The sequence below is a fragment of the Gymnodraco acuticeps genome, unplaced genomic scaffold, assembly GCF_902827175.1.
Source record: "Gymnodraco acuticeps unplaced genomic scaffold, fGymAcu1.1, whole genome shotgun sequence".
Lineage (NCBI taxonomy): Eukaryota > Metazoa > Chordata > Actinopteri > Perciformes > Bathydraconidae > Gymnodraco > Gymnodraco acuticeps.
The window spans coordinates 3,807,879-3,826,104 of NW_022989890.1; the positions used below are offsets into that span (position 1 = coordinate 3,807,879).

Here is an 18,226-nt window from a genome sequence, read left to right on the forward strand (position 1 = left end):
TTACAGCAATCTGAAATGGAGATTAAAGATATCAAATGTAATGTATGCCTCAGAAATGTAGAATTAACTGATTGTTCATATTAATAAATATTTTATTAAATACTGGCCCTTGTGAAGCATGCACATGTTTTTGATGCCGTTTGTGATAGTTGTGGTTTTGCTTTCTAATCAAAGTTTCTCAATTAGTTAAAAAAATGTTTTATCTCAGTTTAGAATTATGAGGATTGAAGCTAAATAATACAAAACAAAAGATTCAAGGTGTACAAGTTACACAAGTTACACAATTTTATTGTTTCTTTGATTGCACCATACAACTTGACGTCAAAGATAAAAATGATCTCATTGTACAAGTGAGCATTGTAGTAATGTTAAATATTCCATTACAAAACGTCTTTCTCCCTATAGAAAATGTAAAAAGGAAAAAGTACAGCCAAACATCTCCAAAATAGAACTGAAAAAATTGCAAAAGAGTAACACCGAGCAGGATTATTTGGCAGCGACTGTCTAACATGAGCCACTGGGATGGACAGACGAGGCATTTGGCACTGTCATTGGTCCACAACAGGTCGCAGCCAGGCTCCTGCCAGGTGGCACAGGGACACATACATTGCATTGTGACAAATAAACAACCCTGCAGTATTCCCAAAGAGGAGACAGCCACATGAAGGAGGACCCTACTGTGCCATATTCCAACCCATTATGTCTGCCCATGCCTTGTCCTGTGTCTCTATGAGCTCAAACTGACTCATAAGTGGTCGAAAATGTCACTGGTAAGTAAACAATATTGTATAGGATTTGTGTATTTTACAAAAAAATTAGTTTCCCCACATTTTACACCAAGTGAAAAGCATCGACGTGTGAATACATGTGATAGTCATTTCCCTGGAAAAATACATTGCAAATAATTGCTTTGGAATTTCTTTCCCACAAAGAGTGTTTACAGTACTGCAGCATCCAAAAGAAAAGAAAACCATTACATTCAAGCATTTCCATTGCTGTGCTTTGGGAGTGATGGAAACATTGCCAGTTTCTTCTCTTTCTTTATATTTGGAGTTCTCTATCCCATTATCCCACTGGCTGAGGCTCCATGTTAGGGGTCCGACATCGTCCAGTGTGGCTTTGTTTGAATCTGTGGGATTCAGCTGTCGCCTGTGCATCAGTGTGTGAGGATTACCTGACAGTAGGTGTGGTTGTTAGACGCAAGTGGCTTGGCTTGGTGGGGAGAGTAGGCTTGATGCCGCGAGGGGGGGTCTTTGCGGGGGGTGTAGTGCTTTCGGTGCTGAATGATTTCATCAGCTGAGCCACCCGGCCGCGCCCTGCACAGGTTGAAGCCCCCCCCGACGACGCGGCCCCCACCGGGGCAGCCCTCTTAGACGGTTCTGATGCACCTAGATCTGAAAAGAGAGATAAAACAAAAATCTAAAAAAACAACTCCATGGGCGACATTCTGACTCATGCACAGAGAAGTGATTAGTACATCTACATTTTTTTATTTATTTTTTTAAATAGGAAAGCATTTTTTCCACTCAAGCTTCTGCTTTTTGTGGTTTTCCCTTTCCTGTAGTGTGTTATATAGATTTGTGTGCATGTAAATGGTCTGCAAAGGCTAAAATCACCAAATTCACTCACACACTCCCTTGATTGTGTTATGAGAGTGCTCTCATACTTGTTTGATTCTGAAATTGTATATATTTATATAAATGTCTGCATCTGTAGCCTGTTATTGTCTCATTATACCGCACTGTGAATGAATTAAAAGTAAATATATAAGTCATCATGAACACATCTGTCCATCATTAATGGACGTCTCTTTAAAATGACCGCTCAGAGGAGAGGAGTTCTCATTTCTCTAACCGCCTGCTGCTTCCCCTCCTCTCTCCTCGGTTCCCCTCCTCAGTCCTCCGCTCGCATCTCCTGTGGGCGGGACCAAGTCTCGAGGAGGGGAAATTAGAGAATTGAGAAGCCTTTATTGTACGTGATAGGCTAAGGGGCAGGTCTCTAAGCGGTTCACCAGTCACAACAGAGCCGACCAGCTAACCAATCAGAGCAGACTGAGCTCTGGTTTCAGACATAGGGTGAAAAGAGGTGCTGCAGCACAGGCTTTATGAGAAAAATAAAGAGCTTTTTGAACATCAAATGTCCCAGTAGAGGCACACAATACAAACCTGTAAATGAGCAGAATAGGGCCCCTTCATTTCTTTTCAAAATTGGCTTATTACAAAAAACTCATTCCAAAACACATTTTTCAGAACCTTTAATTCAAAATTGTATGAATATATTTTAATCTTTGTTTCTTAAATGCATTTTCCGTTTCTTCCTCCAGAATAACACTTTATTTTTTAACTTCCTGGGAGGGATTTTAGTACAAGCGATTGCTTCATTAGCATTTTCTCTCAGTTTTTCTCTTCAATGTGCAGGGATGATTCTTTGGGCTGTCTCAAAGGGACTGTACTCTACAGCAGGGCATTGCTGCAGATGGAAACACAACACCTTTTGGGAGACTAAGAATAAGAAATCCAGGTGAAAAGGAGTTTAGAACCGATAAACCATGAGAGTTTCCCTCAGCACATGTATGCTGTTGTTGCAAAAACAGGAATGAAGTGTTCCCACATCACCCGATAATTTCCTCTCTGCAAAAACAGCGCCTACATTTCTCCTCGCTCTTTACTACCTGCTTTTTTGCTCCTTTTCATTCGTCTCCCTTTATCCCACTCTGGCTGAGCAGAGGTCATCCTCAGTGGAAGTGTACAGGGACACAGCTGGGTGTAGTTGGTGTGTGTGTGCGCTTTCTGAGGTACTGTGTTTGGAAGAGGGTGTAATTGAGGGAGGAATGGAGGGAACAGGAGTAACGGAGGGAGGGAGGGAGGAATGGAGGGAACAGGAGTAACGGAGGGAGGGAGGGAGGGAGGGAGGGAGGGAGGGCCACAGGGACGGCAATGGAGAGCAGACAGACGCTGCTCAGACACCAGAAGGCTTGAGGAGCCACATATTTTTAGCGTCATCCCCGGGGGACAGAGATATGTGAGAGCGCCCGCGTGCACGGCTACACACGCACACAAGAACACACACACTCATAGTCACACACAAAGTGAAAACATGCACAAGCGTTCACACAGTTTGTAAAAGTTGACTTTTAAACACACACATTCTCATGTTACACTCAGGTCTGTGCATGCTCACACACACAGAAAGAGAGACACACATTTGCACAGTCCTCCTGCTCATTGGATTCAGTCACGCAACACACGCACACACACACACGCACGCACTCCTGGGGCCAGGAAACCTTTAAAGCTCTTGATGTCTATTAGCCATGAGAGTGCACGGAAGACCTAAAGTTGCCTTTAAGCTTGTGTTATTGTTTATTGTTGTTTACTTTCCTTTCTCTCCTCACTCTCAGTCTCTCTCTCTCTCTCTCTCTCTCCTTCCCCCTGTGGCTTTAACACCTCCCTCCACCTTCCTCTTCATCTCCCCCTGTCTTGCCATGCCTTCCTCTGCCCCATGACCCGCAGTTCCTGTGTTAATGTCCTCTCGCCGCGCTGCGTGGGCTTGCCTCTGATTGTCTCGTTGTGTTGTGTGGTCACCACGGAAACCTTGGATAGGCTCCAGCAATTGAGGCTGACACACATTAAGGCACGCACCTAGCACGCACTGAGCTCACACGCAGACACACACACACTCGTGAAGATACGCAGAGGCGCATACACACTCGTGGTCAGAGAGTTTTTTTAGCTCAGAGCCTTGGTGCAGGTCTGAGAGGAATGCTTAATGGAGGGACAGAAAGTGAAGCGGAGGGAGAGGGAGGATTGGTGTTATTGTCATTGGACTGTGGATAAATAACACATTTATATACAGAGATTTGTATATAAATGAGACTGTTTGTCTTTTTTGAAGCAAAACCTCATCCCCTCCCACAGGTAACCTGACGAACCTGTCTTATCACACCCAAAAACTGCTCAAACCCCACGCCTTTCTGCCTGAAACTCTCCCAAGCAGCTGCACTCTTAGCCCTGCCAGCAGAAACAGTCATTAAATCTACCTGCGAAAACACCTATTAAAATGAAAGAGAATCTCTGCATTAAATCACTCGTCAAGATTGATTAATCTCCCATTTGAGTCTTCAAGCGCCACTCCTCACATCTCAGTCCAGCTCGTAAATGTACAGGGAGACAAAGGAGGTGGGGGCGGGAAGCAGTGTCACTGACCAGGCTAGCACAAAAATTAAAGACCAATCTATCTCTTTAAAGACCTCCATGTCTCTGGCAGAAAGAGAGGAGGGGGGGGGGGGGGGGGCTCGGACGAGGGGGGGGGGGCGCTGAAGTGGGGCAGAGGGCAGAATTCCCGAGCAGCATGTCTGTGGACTGAAGGGCAGGGAGGAAAGGGTGTGTGTGTGTGTGTGTCCGTGTGTATTGAAGCGAGGGGGGGGGGGCCCTCCTGTGTGGGGGCTGGGGCCCCTGTCACTTATCAGCTCTGGCTGAGCGTCGCCCAGGGCTAGAGTCGGGAAGCAGCGCTGGAATGTGTGTCCTTCCCTCTGAAGGTGAAGAGAGAGGAGAGGAAAGCCGACCGACAGACGAAAGGTTTCTAAATATGAACGCACGCACACACACATATGAACACATACCGCCAGCTGCTGGAGATTGATACACTTTCGTATTCACGCATATATGCTAATATTATATAATATTATATGACACAAACACACTTAGACTGACCCCTGTTATCTGAAGTATGAACTATAATACGTGGATTCACTTTCATGCAGATGACACCTAACTTTAGACAAAGCTTGAAATGGTCGATTGGGCTCTCATTTTCAGATACCAAGGTTTTTTTGGAATGAGTAGATTGGTTAAAACACATTTTAACCCAGATTTTATGGGGGCTGGGAAACAATCTATTATGTTTCCTCCTGAGGGAGTTTGCAGTTCATTAGGTCAACATTGACAGCATAGTAAACACTTCACGACATGTAACGCTGAAAAGCCAAATAGTGAAGGAGAGATAAAGTAAATAAACACTGCGCTTAAAATATCATTGTTTAAAGTGTTTCTATGATGCAATTCTGTAATACCACATTTTACTATTTAGATCTTGACCTGACTGTCGTCAAAACACAATCCTTTTTAAAGTTATGACATCTTGAATCTTACTTTTCAGATAACAAAGTAGACTACTTCAGATCAAATTAAAACTATTCTATCTACTATCATAAAACTCTTTCCTGATATTTGACGGTGATGACAATAACCAAAACGTAACTCTTACGTGCTTTATTTTATCAATTGTTAATTCAATTAATTCAATTCAATCTCATAAAACTACATTTCCAAACGTTGTACTATGGCAACCATCACATTCATTATTAAATTCATCTTTTCCAACTGTTGTGTGGGACACCGTCTCTCCTCGCAGGATGCAGGAATCCTTGTCATTACCACATTCAAAAGAAAACAGCCGAGGCATGAGCCCTATCCTAATCGGCCTCCTCCTCGTTTTGAAGCAAGCATCCTGCCATTGTCAAGGACAGACACACTGTCAGTATTCTCTGTCCACAGTCAAGACACATTTATCCAGCAGTGTTCAGCCCACCTCAACTCCCACCACACCAGCTGTTCCTTTCCCTTTCTTTTCCTCTCCCTTCATCTCTCTGTTATTCATTGCCCTGGTTTTGCCCACTGGTGTCATATCCAGCCACCTATGTGGGTGCACACACATAAACACGCCGGTGCAACCATGATTCATTGGAATTATATATTTTTGTTTCTTCATTCTTTGCAGGTTTTAGTCATTTCTATTGTTCCTGATCCAATCGACAGATCAGCGCTGAGCTCTCTGCACGTGTGTTAGGCGCAGAATTTCACTATTTGATTCTTCAACTGTATGTTCTGCCAAAATAAGCAAACATGATTTCGTAAATACTTCCAGAATAATGCCTCTTCGGGATAATATTAGGAGCTTGGTAGCGCTCTTCTGTCTGGCTTTTGTAGAGTTTTGCCCGGCCTCCAAAATCTACAATAAAGTGCCAGAAATGTTCAAAAATGAAAACTAAAAGAAAGGAAGAAAGTTTGAGGATTGCAATGTTAGAAAACATGCTAGCTGTTGTGGTATGTTTTCTGAAGGAAGTGATCTGAAGGAACATTCACTCATTTCTTTCTCGGAAAATGATAACATGTCAATTCCTTTCTAATACAGCGTTAATTTGAAACTACCTTAAACTAGCCAATGTCCGGCAGTGGCTCAGTCAGTATGGGCTTGGACTGGGAGCTGTAGGGTCGCCGGTTCAAGACCCCGACCAGACCTAAAATATGGAGTGTGGACTGCTACTTGGAGAGATCCCAGTTCACCTCCTACCCTGCCGTGGTGCCCTTGAGCAAGGCACCGGACACCCCCCTTCCGCCCTCACAATAGCTGCCCACTGCTCCTAGTACTAGACTCCTGGTACTAGGATGGGTTAAAAGCAGAGAACACATTTCACTGTGTGTGCTGTGTGCTCTGCATGTGTGACCATTAAAGAGGGTTTCATCCCTCCCAATTCTTCGAAAGCATGATATTGAGCCAATGAGGCAATGCTAGTTTTGACTCTTAACCAGAGTGACACCTTTCCCACAGAGTCTTAATTTGTATACAAGCTGTACTTATGTTTTCCCATAGCCTCCAAGAACAGTTGCGTGTGTTTGCAGTGGGCTGTAGGATGCGCATTTTTCCAGCAGAGGGACCCTATGGATATCATGTTCTCTATCCAATTGGAGTGTTTCTATTCAGTATCACTGTTTTCCACTGGATGGTGCTAAGTTCACCCCTTACAGTCCTCATGTTTCTAAAAAACTGGGTCACTGTATGGTGAATGAGTGTTTGGTCAATTCATGAAATTGGTTGCTGTGTTCAGACAGGAAGTCTGGGAATCACAAAAATGAACTAGAAGTAATGTGCACAACATGCGGTAAGAATAATAACCATATCGAGGCCTTAAAGAAAACAATTCTGACTCTAAACTAAGAGCAACTGCATGGGAAAAAGGCGGGGATACGCAAGAAATATAGACCACATGATACACACAAAGAGAGAGGAAAAAAAGTCAGTTTTCCCACTGGTTTGTGAAAAACTGAGTGAAATGGGATCATCAGTTTAATGTAATGCATGGAGTTGGTCCGTTTTGCCACCACTGTCCCCGAAGACAAAGTTACCTGCTTCAACCGGTTTAATGATGATAATATATATACTCTGGTGTGCAATCTACTAAAATATACAGATATTATTTAACGCTCTGATGAATGTAAGCGAACATACTCTTCTTCAAAAAGTAATGCCCCATATATTTAACTTTCGTAAAACTATCTGATGATATACAATTTGATATTAAGTGAATGCAGTGTTCATTCAATTATTGTTTTGGGATACAAGGTAACACTAACATATTAACACTAACTATGACAAATAACTGAAAAGCAGAGGAGAAATAGGAGATTCATATTATAACTATATAAAAAACACATGTCTCTTTTGCTCATGCTCATTTCAGCCCACATTAAATCCTTAATCCTGTAATATTGATCTGAAGGACTATTGTCCCATCCCGTCTGTCCTGTGTATCCCTTGCCTTGATCTTGGCACCTCAACCAAGCAAGAGTGTTTATTGACAATTTCCATGCTAACTGACAATAGAGAAAGCTACCAAAGAAGCAGGTGTGTGGGGGCGATGCAGTACGATGTCACAAATCCCAGTCACAGAAGCTTTTCCCCCTCTGGGCAGGCCTCTTTTTACTCTGCCAGTACATAAAGATTCCAGCGGGCTGAGGCACTATTTGGCAAGCACTTCGGGTTTGGAGAAATAAATCCTTCCTCCGTGCTGCAGCACTAAGAAACCTATCTAGTATGGAATTGTTCCGACTGCTCAACTCTCTGCAGCCATTATTGCTCACAGAGAAGGAGCAGTCGGAAAAATGGTTTTCTTGTTAAACCCGTGGTTTGTGTCGGATGCAAACTTGAGTAAATGTGCAACTCACATCCGTGTCCAGTCTTAGTTAAGAGACTATCTTAATCCTTTCTGATTCTATATCCTATCCTCATCCCAATGTAATAGATGTTTCTATTAGCTGTGTCCATGATGACACCAGCCATTCTTAAAGGGGCCCTCCCTATCATGCTAATTTTCAGGTTCGTATTTGTATTTTGTGTCTATACTGTGACATGTCTCCATGGTCAACAAGCCCTTTCTTTTTCTCATACTGCCTGTGCTGCAGTACCTCTTTTCACCCTCTGTCTGAAACCAGAGCCCAATCTGCTCTGATTGGTTAGTTGGCCGGCTCTGTTGTGATTGGTCAACCGCTTAAAAAGGTGTCAAGGCCCTTTTTTGTTCAGCATATCACTTACAACTTGTTGGAGCGCCAGCCAATAGAAGAGCGAGTGCATGGTGATGTGACTATGCAACACTCACTCTTACAGAAATCAACTTAAGAGACAAGGGGTTTCAGGCAGGGGGGGACTGTGGGGGAGAGAAAATCCCTCTGGAGAGAACTTTAGGAATTAAGACGTTGCAGACCATTTAAATGAAACGTCTCCACACTACAGGAAAGGGAAACCCCCCCAAAAGCATAACAGGGCCTCTTTAAGGTTGTTGCTATTGGTGTAAACAAGTAAAAGATTGCATTGACTGGAAAACAATTCCAGATTAAAAAGAACACAGAGGGAGATTTTATTTCATTTGACATCAGCCCCATCATCTTCCCTTCCTCGTGACGCTTTGCTCACTCACCTTTCCCACCCTGTGACTCATTCGGTTTCTGAGGTTCCTGTGGGTGCAGCCCCCCTTTGGTGGAGCCAGAGTCTGTTTTGACAGTGCTTCTGCCGGGGGAAGGGGACGCTGCGGCGGTGGCCAGCTTCAGATTTGCGAGGCAGAGTCTCGGGCTGACAGAGCCTGGCGCAGCATTTGCAGAAGCTGGTCTCACGTTGACAGGGCTGGCTCTCATGGGAGGCCTGGAGCAGATGGAGAGCTGCGGAGCCGAATTCTCCTCAGTCGCACTGGCTGACTCCAGCTCGGGCTGCAGAGGGAAGAGTGAGGGAAGAGTGACAAAAGAGGACAGGAGAGCGCGATTAGTGTTGACAGCTTATTCACATACAGTGGAATTACTGTCACGTTTGATTAAATCATTGGATAAATGATTCACCAAATTACAGTTCTCCAATGACTGCGCTGAGACACACAGAACATGACCGCTGATTAAGATTATTTGTGGGAGAAAATTATAAGGTGACTTGGAAATCAAGCAACCTCGCTAATCTTCCGTCCTGATCTTACGATCTCCTTAATCAACAATCACTCTCTCCTCCTCTCTCTGGCTCCTTCCCTCACTAAATCAACTGGAGAAAAGCTGCAGCGGGGCTCTCAGCAACAGCCACTAATACATCTGCAGCACTGAAACACCCCCTTCCTGCTTCCAGAAACAAATCACTCTACCTACAAACAAGACGTTCTACAGGATAATGAATCTTGTAAAGGGAGGCTGTCAGACAGGTGTGGGTGCTCACTGCCACATCAGCATGAGTTGCCCAGGGATGAGTTTGGGCCTCTTCTAGTCTGGTGCAGATATAGGAAGTGAGGGAGAGACATCTCCTTCTATGGCAGAGAGGAGGGGAAAACAGAGAACAGAGGGGAGCTCACACGCCCAAACCTCGAGAGACTATCCCACAATCCCGTCCATCTGCGACTGACGCATTCGCTCTCTCTGGCGTTTTAATTCCCCGATCAAGTTCATCAACCATCTGTTCTAGGGCATTCCAGAAATCCCGCCTTGCCTCTGTGAATCAGCTGTACACACCGTGCACACACATTTGCCTGCATATAAAAACACATAAAAGAGAAAGAAAGCCAAGGAGAGATGGAGAGCATACTCCGCGGACAACCCAAGGCTGGAGCGATGATGGAGCCAGAGGGAGGAGAGTTCAGTTCAGCTGTTCCCCGGAGAGAGGGCTGTGAGGGGTGCGGCAGCCCAGGCGAGACGGGGGAAAGAGAGGCAGAAAGCTGATCTGAAGAGAGGCTGGGAGTGCGGGGACAGCTGGCCTAACCACCATTTCCTGTTACTCACAAGGGGTGGGACTGCCATGCAGAAGAAAGACACCAAAGCCACGTCTCAAAGGAGAGGATTGTTAATCAATCACACCTTGCTGTGATCTGTGAGACTGGGTTTCAATCAGACTCAGAATCCCTTTATTAGTCCGACAGAGGGGACATTTACATTGTTACAGCATTATCTTTGCTTTTTTCATTATCTTTGCTTTTTAAATGCCTTTTTAATAATGTATTTATGCTGTATTTGTTCTTAAATGTCTTTTGCTTTTAATCTGTAAAGCACTTTGAATCGCCACATGCTGAAAAGTGCTATATAAATAAAATTGCCTTGCCTTGCCTACAGCAGAAAAGAGCCAAAGACAGCTTAATGTTACCTAAGTAGCATGCATAAAAAAAGTAATAAGAGTGTCTCTGAGTGAATTTGACACCAGAACATAAGCTGATCTTTGCTTTATAAGCTATACTATAATAAGTACATTATCCAAATTCTATAACTGGATTGCAGCAACCTTTATATTCTATTTTCTTGTAATGGCGGCACTAATTAGCATAATAGCATGCCACAGACACATGTGATCACTTTAAGAATAGTTTTATTGTGTTCCTTGACCCTCAAAACATGGATCTGGACACCTTATTTGTTCAGTTATCTGCAATAATGGCTGAGATATAGTGAAAGGTGTAAAAAGAGTGAAACTCTTTAGGGTAAATAAACACTAATTTGGGAAAAATATATACGTGGGACAATTTGCCAACTTTTTAACATAGCTAATCGTTTTCTACACAATTTTTCCAATCTAGAAAAGCTGATTAGAAGTATATTTCAGGGGGGTGCATGATACCCCCTTCTACCCATTAGATTATTAAGGTTAAAAAACTCTCCACTTTAGTTTGCAAATACCTTTTCTGCTGCTGGAGGTGAAGGATGCTCACTCACTGACACCTGTGGGTTTAACAAAGACATTACACAAGTGTTACAGGCCATGATGCAAGCACAGAGCTCAAATTGTAGCAGGCGAGGAGCTCCCACTCACCGGCAGAGGGAGTAGCGGGCTCGACTCCCCACACTTCCCCTGTTGGGAGAGACAGTGCCATGTTAGATGATACTAGAGGCCACACGTCATCCTCCTTAACTTTGAGTCAGTTCAGTGCTTCAGGGAGCAGGGAAGAACAGAGTTTCCAGAGTTAAATAAGAGTTAGAAGAATGATTGCATATGTAACTGGAACATATCTGTGCTGTGGGTGGGGTAAACTGCAGGAAAAAAAATCACTGAGTGGTTGAATGAATCGTGGTCAGGCCAGATGAGACCGTCCGCCTGGCTCGCTCTGGCTGAGTGTGTGCAAGGTTGCCATGACAACACAGCACATTTCTTTTTAAATGAGCGTGAAAAAAAGGAGCCCACCCCCCCCATTACACACACACACACACACACACACACACACACACACACACACACACACACACACACACACACACACACACACACACACACACACACACACACACACACACACACACACACACACACACACACACACCACACACACACACACACACACACACACACACACACACACACACACACACACACACACACACACACACACACACACACACACACACACACACACACACACACACACACACACACACACACACACACACACACACACACACACACACACACACACACACACACACACACACGTAAAATATCACCACCTTGGAAATGATGCACAGTGAGGGCTTATTTTCACACAAGAGAAGCTTAAATAAAAATGTATGAGGAGGAATAATTGAAAAGTGATGCTCAAAAAGGCTAATTGATAGTTTTCACAAACTGTACGTCAGGTAACAGAAGATAATTAAAAAGTCTTCCATTGAGGGAGACGAAAAGGACTAGTCTTAAGAACAGTTTAGACAAATAATATTTTGTTCTTGATCAGGTTGTTTTGTTTGACTACTTGGTAAAGAGTAATTTCACATGAAGAAAAATCACTAGGAAAATAGTATAGCATAATTGTTTGCCGTGGACAAACATATACACACCTTTAAATCCAGCGAAATACCAGGTTGTGTTTTAGGGGTGGGGTTTTCTCTCTCAGTTCTAACAGGTTCTGTTGGTTTTCTGCTCTTCAAGATACTTTGATGGCTGCAAAACATAAACAGACAAAGTTGTATCTCCTTATAAACCAGAATGTGTGTTATCTTCATACTGTAGTATCATGATAATGTATCCAAAGAAACTTCCGGATATCAAATTGAAACAAAATATATGTTTTTTTGGTTACAGATCATTCATTACCTGTAATCTATCAAATCGTGGTCTGGTATGTATTTTTAAAAAAAAGTGTATTACTGTGCATTGTTCTGAAGACTTGGCGACTTCTTTTCTGCGAATCCTGAGGAGATGAATTTGGAGCTCAGCTCATCCAACTCCCCGATCACAAGGACCGCCACGTCTCCATCCCGTCCGAGCAGCCAGCTCACATTCTTACTGTTGGCTGGAGGAAACACACAACATGTGGGTTAGTTGGCCATCAAAACACTGACCAGATAAGAAAATAATTACAACTCAGGATCAAATAAACAAAATGGGAGACCACAACATGATATCTTTTACAGGAAATACCACACAAATCCAATAGACATAAATGATAGAAAGATTTATAATGTAATGTGTCCTTTTCAGTAATTGGCCAAAAGTTGCACAGTTTTATCAACATTTTTAAGAATGCCACTTTCTCTGAACTTTTCCAGTTTTAACAAGAGCCTTATTCATTTTGGGGGGGTTTCCCATTTACTGTAGTGTGTTATACAGATTTGTGTGCAAAGGCTTGAATCCCAAATGTAAGTTTCTCTCCCACACACTGGACTCCTTTGTTTGCTTCCATAACATAATGACATCACTATGTAACACTTGTGCTTCTATGGGCTAGCGCTCCAAAACATTGTACGTGATAGCCTAAGGGGTGAGACATTTCTAAGCAGTTTACCAATCATAACAGAGCCGGCCCGCTAACCAATCAGAGCAGACTGGGCTCTGGTTTCAGACAGAGGGTGAAAAGAGGTGTGCGGCACAGGCAGTATGAGAAAAATAAAGAGCTTTTTGAACATTAAAGCGTGTAATCATGTCACAGTAGAGACACTACATACAGATATGAAACCTGAGAATTAGCAATTAATCTTTTTAAAATACGAAATATTCCAGATAATCCCTTCTGGCTCTGTTCATTTTGAAGTAAACTGTCAACTTCACCACCAGTGTCTCTGATAAGTTGAGTCCGCTGTTTTGGTTAGAGACGGACAGGAGCAACAGCTGGTGGGGCAAGGCAGCAGAATGCAAACACACAAGAGAGGATCTATAGATGATTCAAGAAGAGGGGACAGGGGGAAGCAGCACTGCCCTCCTTTTTTGTATAAATCTAGTTTTAAAAGACCTTCCTTGAACGGTTTTAATTCACTAATATGAAATAATTCAGATTTTACAAATTCCTAACCCTAAAATATCCATAGCTGATATTTGGTGTTACACTTCCTTTTTTGTATGTGAGGACATTGAATCCACATAAGCTTTCAAACACAATAGGCCACACACTTTCATACCATGTGACTGCTTTGTGACTATTGTTTGGGAGCATGCAGAAGTTACTTGAAGAGAAAAGGGATCTGACGTGGGTTCAGAGGGTGACAGCTTGCTGGGTTGAACACAGGATAACATAGTGAACATAGTGAACATAGTTCATAGTGAACTGGTTTTGCCAGCCTGCCCTGTGGATCGTATTGAGGCAGGGCATACCAGGATGACTACGAAAACACAGCAGTCAGAGAATACCTGGGTAAACATTTATCAGCCCCATCCAACAGCTACAACCACAACACCATTGTCAGGCGAGATGATTCCTGTCAGCTGAGTAAAGCACATTAGGAAGATTAATGTGCTGCCATTAGCAGTGTAAGAACACATTGTCAGACTTGAGTTGATCATTATGTTCCCTGATACTGCATCTATTGTTATAACCCTTTATTGTACTGTATTATTTAATAGTTTACATGAAAACCTTTGTGATGTTGGATGTTACTGGGACTGTGTTATTTGTACTCACACGTTGCTTACAGTGTCGCAAAATATAGCAATATTTAAAATTGTTTCCCTGTGTCATGATGGATTTCATATCACCAGATTCTTATAAATACATAACTGTCACATTTCCTAAACAGTGTGAAAAAACAATAAGATATCCTTTATCAACATCTCAAGAACAACTTATCTGATCAAAGTAAGAAGCTCTACACTGAGCCATGTCTGCCTCATGTGAATGTCACCAGTTTTCATACATAACATAAACACAGGGACACAAACAGCCCGGCACATAGTCACGAGACAGAATACATAAACACAAACAACCCTAAAGCCAGCCTAACAACAGTAAAAGTCCCATGATTGAGAAAGTCTTAAAGGCTGACAATGTTAACTCCAGCCTAGAGAGACGCCGGCTTCATCATCTGCATAAAAACAAAGTTAGCATGCGAGCCCTCCCACAAGGCCCGCCAGATACACTCTCTTTGTTTTCCAACACACATACATTTCCTGCATGCTTCCTGTTTCGCTCCCTGCTAATTGTGTGAGGGATTGAGAACTGCCTCACTTCCTATTTTTACACAGAAACACCAACTATCCACCATTTCCTCTGCAGACTGTGTGGAGAGGAGTTGTGTGGTCATGTGATCTCAGCCTGCAGTCTCCATCCAGCCTAAAGACAGCTGCATTGGTCATTGAGAGATAGAAAAAGCCTCTGTTCTCTCACTCGGCACCACAGTATATAGTAAGACCTTTGTTGTTAGGCAAGATAAGGAAGATCACATTACTCTATTAATCAGAGTCAACACACCAACTTCAGTGTGTGTTAATTGGCTTCAAGTCACTTTTAAACAAGAATTTTAGCAACAGCTGTGTTGTTTTATATAGGGTGGTCGCAAAATCTGATTTCACTACATGACAAATACATTTTGTACAATGTTATTATCGTGATATCGATAGACAATTTAAAGAATTAAATAAGGATATTAGCCACATTCATCTTTAACATTGTTTATCGTGCATTTTCTTTCTTTTTATACAAATGAATTACACGCTAAAAACAAGTGTAAGAAGCTGGAAAGAATATAACCAGAACTAACCAAAAGCATACAAAAGGTGATTTGTTTGATATTTTAAGAGGGATTATTTACATCTATCATATGTAGGTTACCATTAACATAATATGAGTATTTCATTTTAAAATATCAGTTATTATCTTCAATGCCTTCAAGACATCCGGGAACTTTTTGTAGTTAGATTCGTCATCTACAATAACAATCCTTCCTTGGAATATTCAAATAGGACAATTTGATATGTGAGTGTTATTACACCACTCGTTTCTCATACTAGTACTTGCTGACACCGTGGAGAAAATGCAGACAGACAGGATTTTGCAGAAGACGTCAAACCAGTTTCAGGGCAAACTCACGGCCTCCTGAGTTTCTGGTTGTTTTGTTTGATCGCTGCATGTATACTGTTGACTGTTGCTTAAGAGTAGAAGCCACTTCCTATTAAACACATGTAACTTCCACACTGCCTGTTAATCCCCACCCACATGTGTTTTTTCTCATCATCTGTATCTAGTTTCCATTAAACACAAGTTTCGGTTATGTTTCGGTCACAAGTTCCGGTTATGAGGGACAACTCTGATCAAGTGGATATTTGTCATCTGTCGCTCTTAGGCTCCCTTTGTGTGGTGTGACTGAACAAAATGATATAAGTGAGAGCTTGAAATCAAAATGATGTGCATGCCAACGCATAAACACACTGCCTCATACTAAAACCTATTAATAAATGCCTCCTATAAAACACACACACTCTCAGAGTGAATATCATTTTACCCTGACATCTACTTTACTTCCCTTGTGTAAATGTTAACATCCTCATTGAGCGTGATGTCAACATTAACCCAGCAACACCATCAATCTGCCGTAATTGTTTAGGACTTCAGATATAAATAGAGCTTCATGTTGGTGAAGTCAAAGTGCTCTTTGGTTTCTGTCCTCATGTCACGCTGCACTACATACACATTCATGTGGAGCAGCTGGCGTTTGTTAGCCCAAGTTTGTATTTCAGGGAATTGTTAAACTTGCCAAATGGACTTCAGGTAAACAGCTGTTGGGGAACATGAGCTACAGCAGCAAAGGACGTCATTAACAACCTGTAATGCAAACATCTTGACAAAAAAGATTCATAATGTCATTCTTTAAAAAGTTCTCTGTGAAAAAGTTTTGTTCAAAAGTGTCACGGTGCACTTGAAGCTGCACCCTGTCGAGGTGGACACACAGGAAGAAAGAAGAGGAGTTCACAAAGGTGAAGTGGTGGTGGTGGAGATGAGTCGTTACCTTTTTTTGGCTTTTTTTGCTTGCACTCGGCGTCCCCCCCTTCTTTCTCCTCCCGTTCTTTCCAGCGCCGCACCTGCTCCTGCCGCATCTTCAGGAACAGAGTCTTCTTCTGGTCCTCATTTAGAGCGTTCAGCATATCAGGGTCGATGAACATGTCCTTTAAAATCTGCTGCAGCATGTTGGCGGTCGAATGGTGGTGTTAACTTCGTACCACAAAGCTTTAGGAGGTAGGGGGCTCTGTCCTTTGGCCAGCTGCTTTCTGAAGTGGACAGTGTTGGTTTTATAGTCATCAGAAGAAGTCTTGCACCACTTCTTTGTCCTACAAATCTCTCTTAATGAAAGTCTTCTTCATGAACTAAGGAGCATGTTCTTCCTCACAAACACGCTTTTGTACATGAGGCACAATCTTACACACATACACTCACTCAAACACACACAACATCCTGTTTCCGCTCTGTGTTGTGGTGACAGGTGGAGGTCATCTTTTGGATAGTCTAAAAAGAAAACAAATAGAGAGCACTTGAAACAAACATTTGGAAGATTACATTGTAGCCTATAGACTCTAAAACTTCTCAATGTCTTCTATGTTTCTTGATCTAACCTTAGGGAAACTTTTTCTCTTTCATTCCTATGGAAAGTGTGTTTAAGGCAGCTGTCTTGTCCCTCCCTTCATGAATACGGAAGAGCCCAAACCCTGTTCCTAAACTGACAGAGCCTGTAGCCCAGAATGGGAGGAGATTGCTAAGGAATGGGACTGCTTCTGTCATCAGTGCCCCCCTCTTTCTTCCCTCCTCCCCTTTCCCACCACACATCCCTTCCCAAAGCCCATGTTCCTTTCTCCCCTTAACTCCCACGAGATAGCGGCTCCATTTTAACATGGCTAGTTTCTGGTTGTTAAGAGAAAACACAACAGGGTCATAGCCCAGGAGCACATGAGCCGGCTTTCTCTAACAAGGGGATTGCAATGGACTCCTCAAATCACAGTGGGGAGTTAAACAATGGCTACCACATAGGCAGCACTTGGAGGGAAAGAAAGCTTGTCTCAGACTGAGAACTATCACACTGGAGGAATACAGATTACCAGACACAATGCAGAGAAGGAAACCCAAGGATAGGGGTGTAGGGAACGGAGAGCGTACGTGATACAGGACAAATGGGAGTTGTAAGAGAAGGGTAGAATGTGCTGAAGTACTCACAGTGGGATGTAGACAGCCGCTCCACAGCAGAGTATGCTAACTAAGCTGAGAGTCAGAGCGCCGTGGGTCCTCCTTGTCTTTGTGTGTGTGTGTGTGTGACTGGGCTGATGACATCACAGCATTCCATAATCTCCCTCCCTCTCTCTGTCTCTCTTTATTTAAAACAAGGGGGAGACTGCAATTCAGGAAGTTGACTTCACACATTAAAGAAGTTCTGAGAAAAAAGGGTTGAACATCTTCAGTTTTCACCACTGCTTTCCCTCCCACAAAACAAATTCAAATACATGTTTTACATCAGCTCTGCAAGTAAAGTCAAAAACACTTATTACATATCTTCTGCACAAAAACCTATATGACACTAGAGGAAACGGAACCCTTTAAGAAGACATAACCTAGTTATTTCGTTTTTTCTCTACGATGTGTTTACATAAGGACAAATGTATGGTCACATCATTACACATTCTACACCAACACTTTATTTTTTTTCTTCCTTCTTTAAACAATTTCTACTTGCATGACAGATTTCTCGATATGCTT

General features: G+C 42.7%; 1 protein-coding gene across 2 annotated transcripts; it reads right to left on the reverse strand.

Moving 5' to 3' along the window:
* Positions 1-252: 252 nt before the first annotated feature.
* Positions 253-17,843, reverse strand: zgc:100829 (uncharacterized protein LOC445149 homolog). Of its 2 annotated transcripts, none has more exons than XM_034200386.1 (8): positions 17,690-17,843; positions 16,494-16,987; positions 12,427-12,571; positions 12,117-12,219; positions 11,101-11,139; positions 10,968-11,009; positions 8,753-9,038; positions 253-1,394 (listed from the first exon to the last, which is right to left on the reverse strand). In XM_034200386.1, exons 2-8 carry the CDS (start codon positions 16,669-16,671, stop codon positions 1,171-1,173), a joined length of 1,017 nt encoding a protein of 338 aa, XP_034056277.1. In that variant the 5' UTR covers positions 16,672-16,987; positions 17,690-17,843; the 3' UTR covers positions 253-1,170. The 2 variants fall into 2 exon arrangements, with proteins under 2 accessions (XP_034056277.1, XP_034056286.1); XM_034200395.1 differs by lacking the exon at positions 17,690-17,843 and adding an exon at positions 17,095-17,234.
* Positions 17,844-18,226: the final 383 nt, after the last annotated feature.

What these genes read in the sequence shown, in the direction of transcription:
- zgc:100829 (XM_034200386.1), bottom strand. Translation starts at nt 16,671, where the DNA reads ATGCTGCAGCAGATTTTAAAGGACATGTTCATCGACCCTGATATGCTG. An exon ending in GTATTTCGCTGGATTTAAAG is followed by an intron (nt 11,140 to 12,116) that starts GTGTGTATATGT and finishes CTCTCCCAACAG; the next exon opens with GGGAAGTGTGGGGAGTCGAG. An exon ending in TGAGTCACAGGGTGGGAAAG is followed by an intron (nt 1,395 to 8,752) that starts GTGAGTGAGCAA and finishes CTCTCTTTTCAG; the next exon opens with ATCTAGGTGCATCAGAACCG.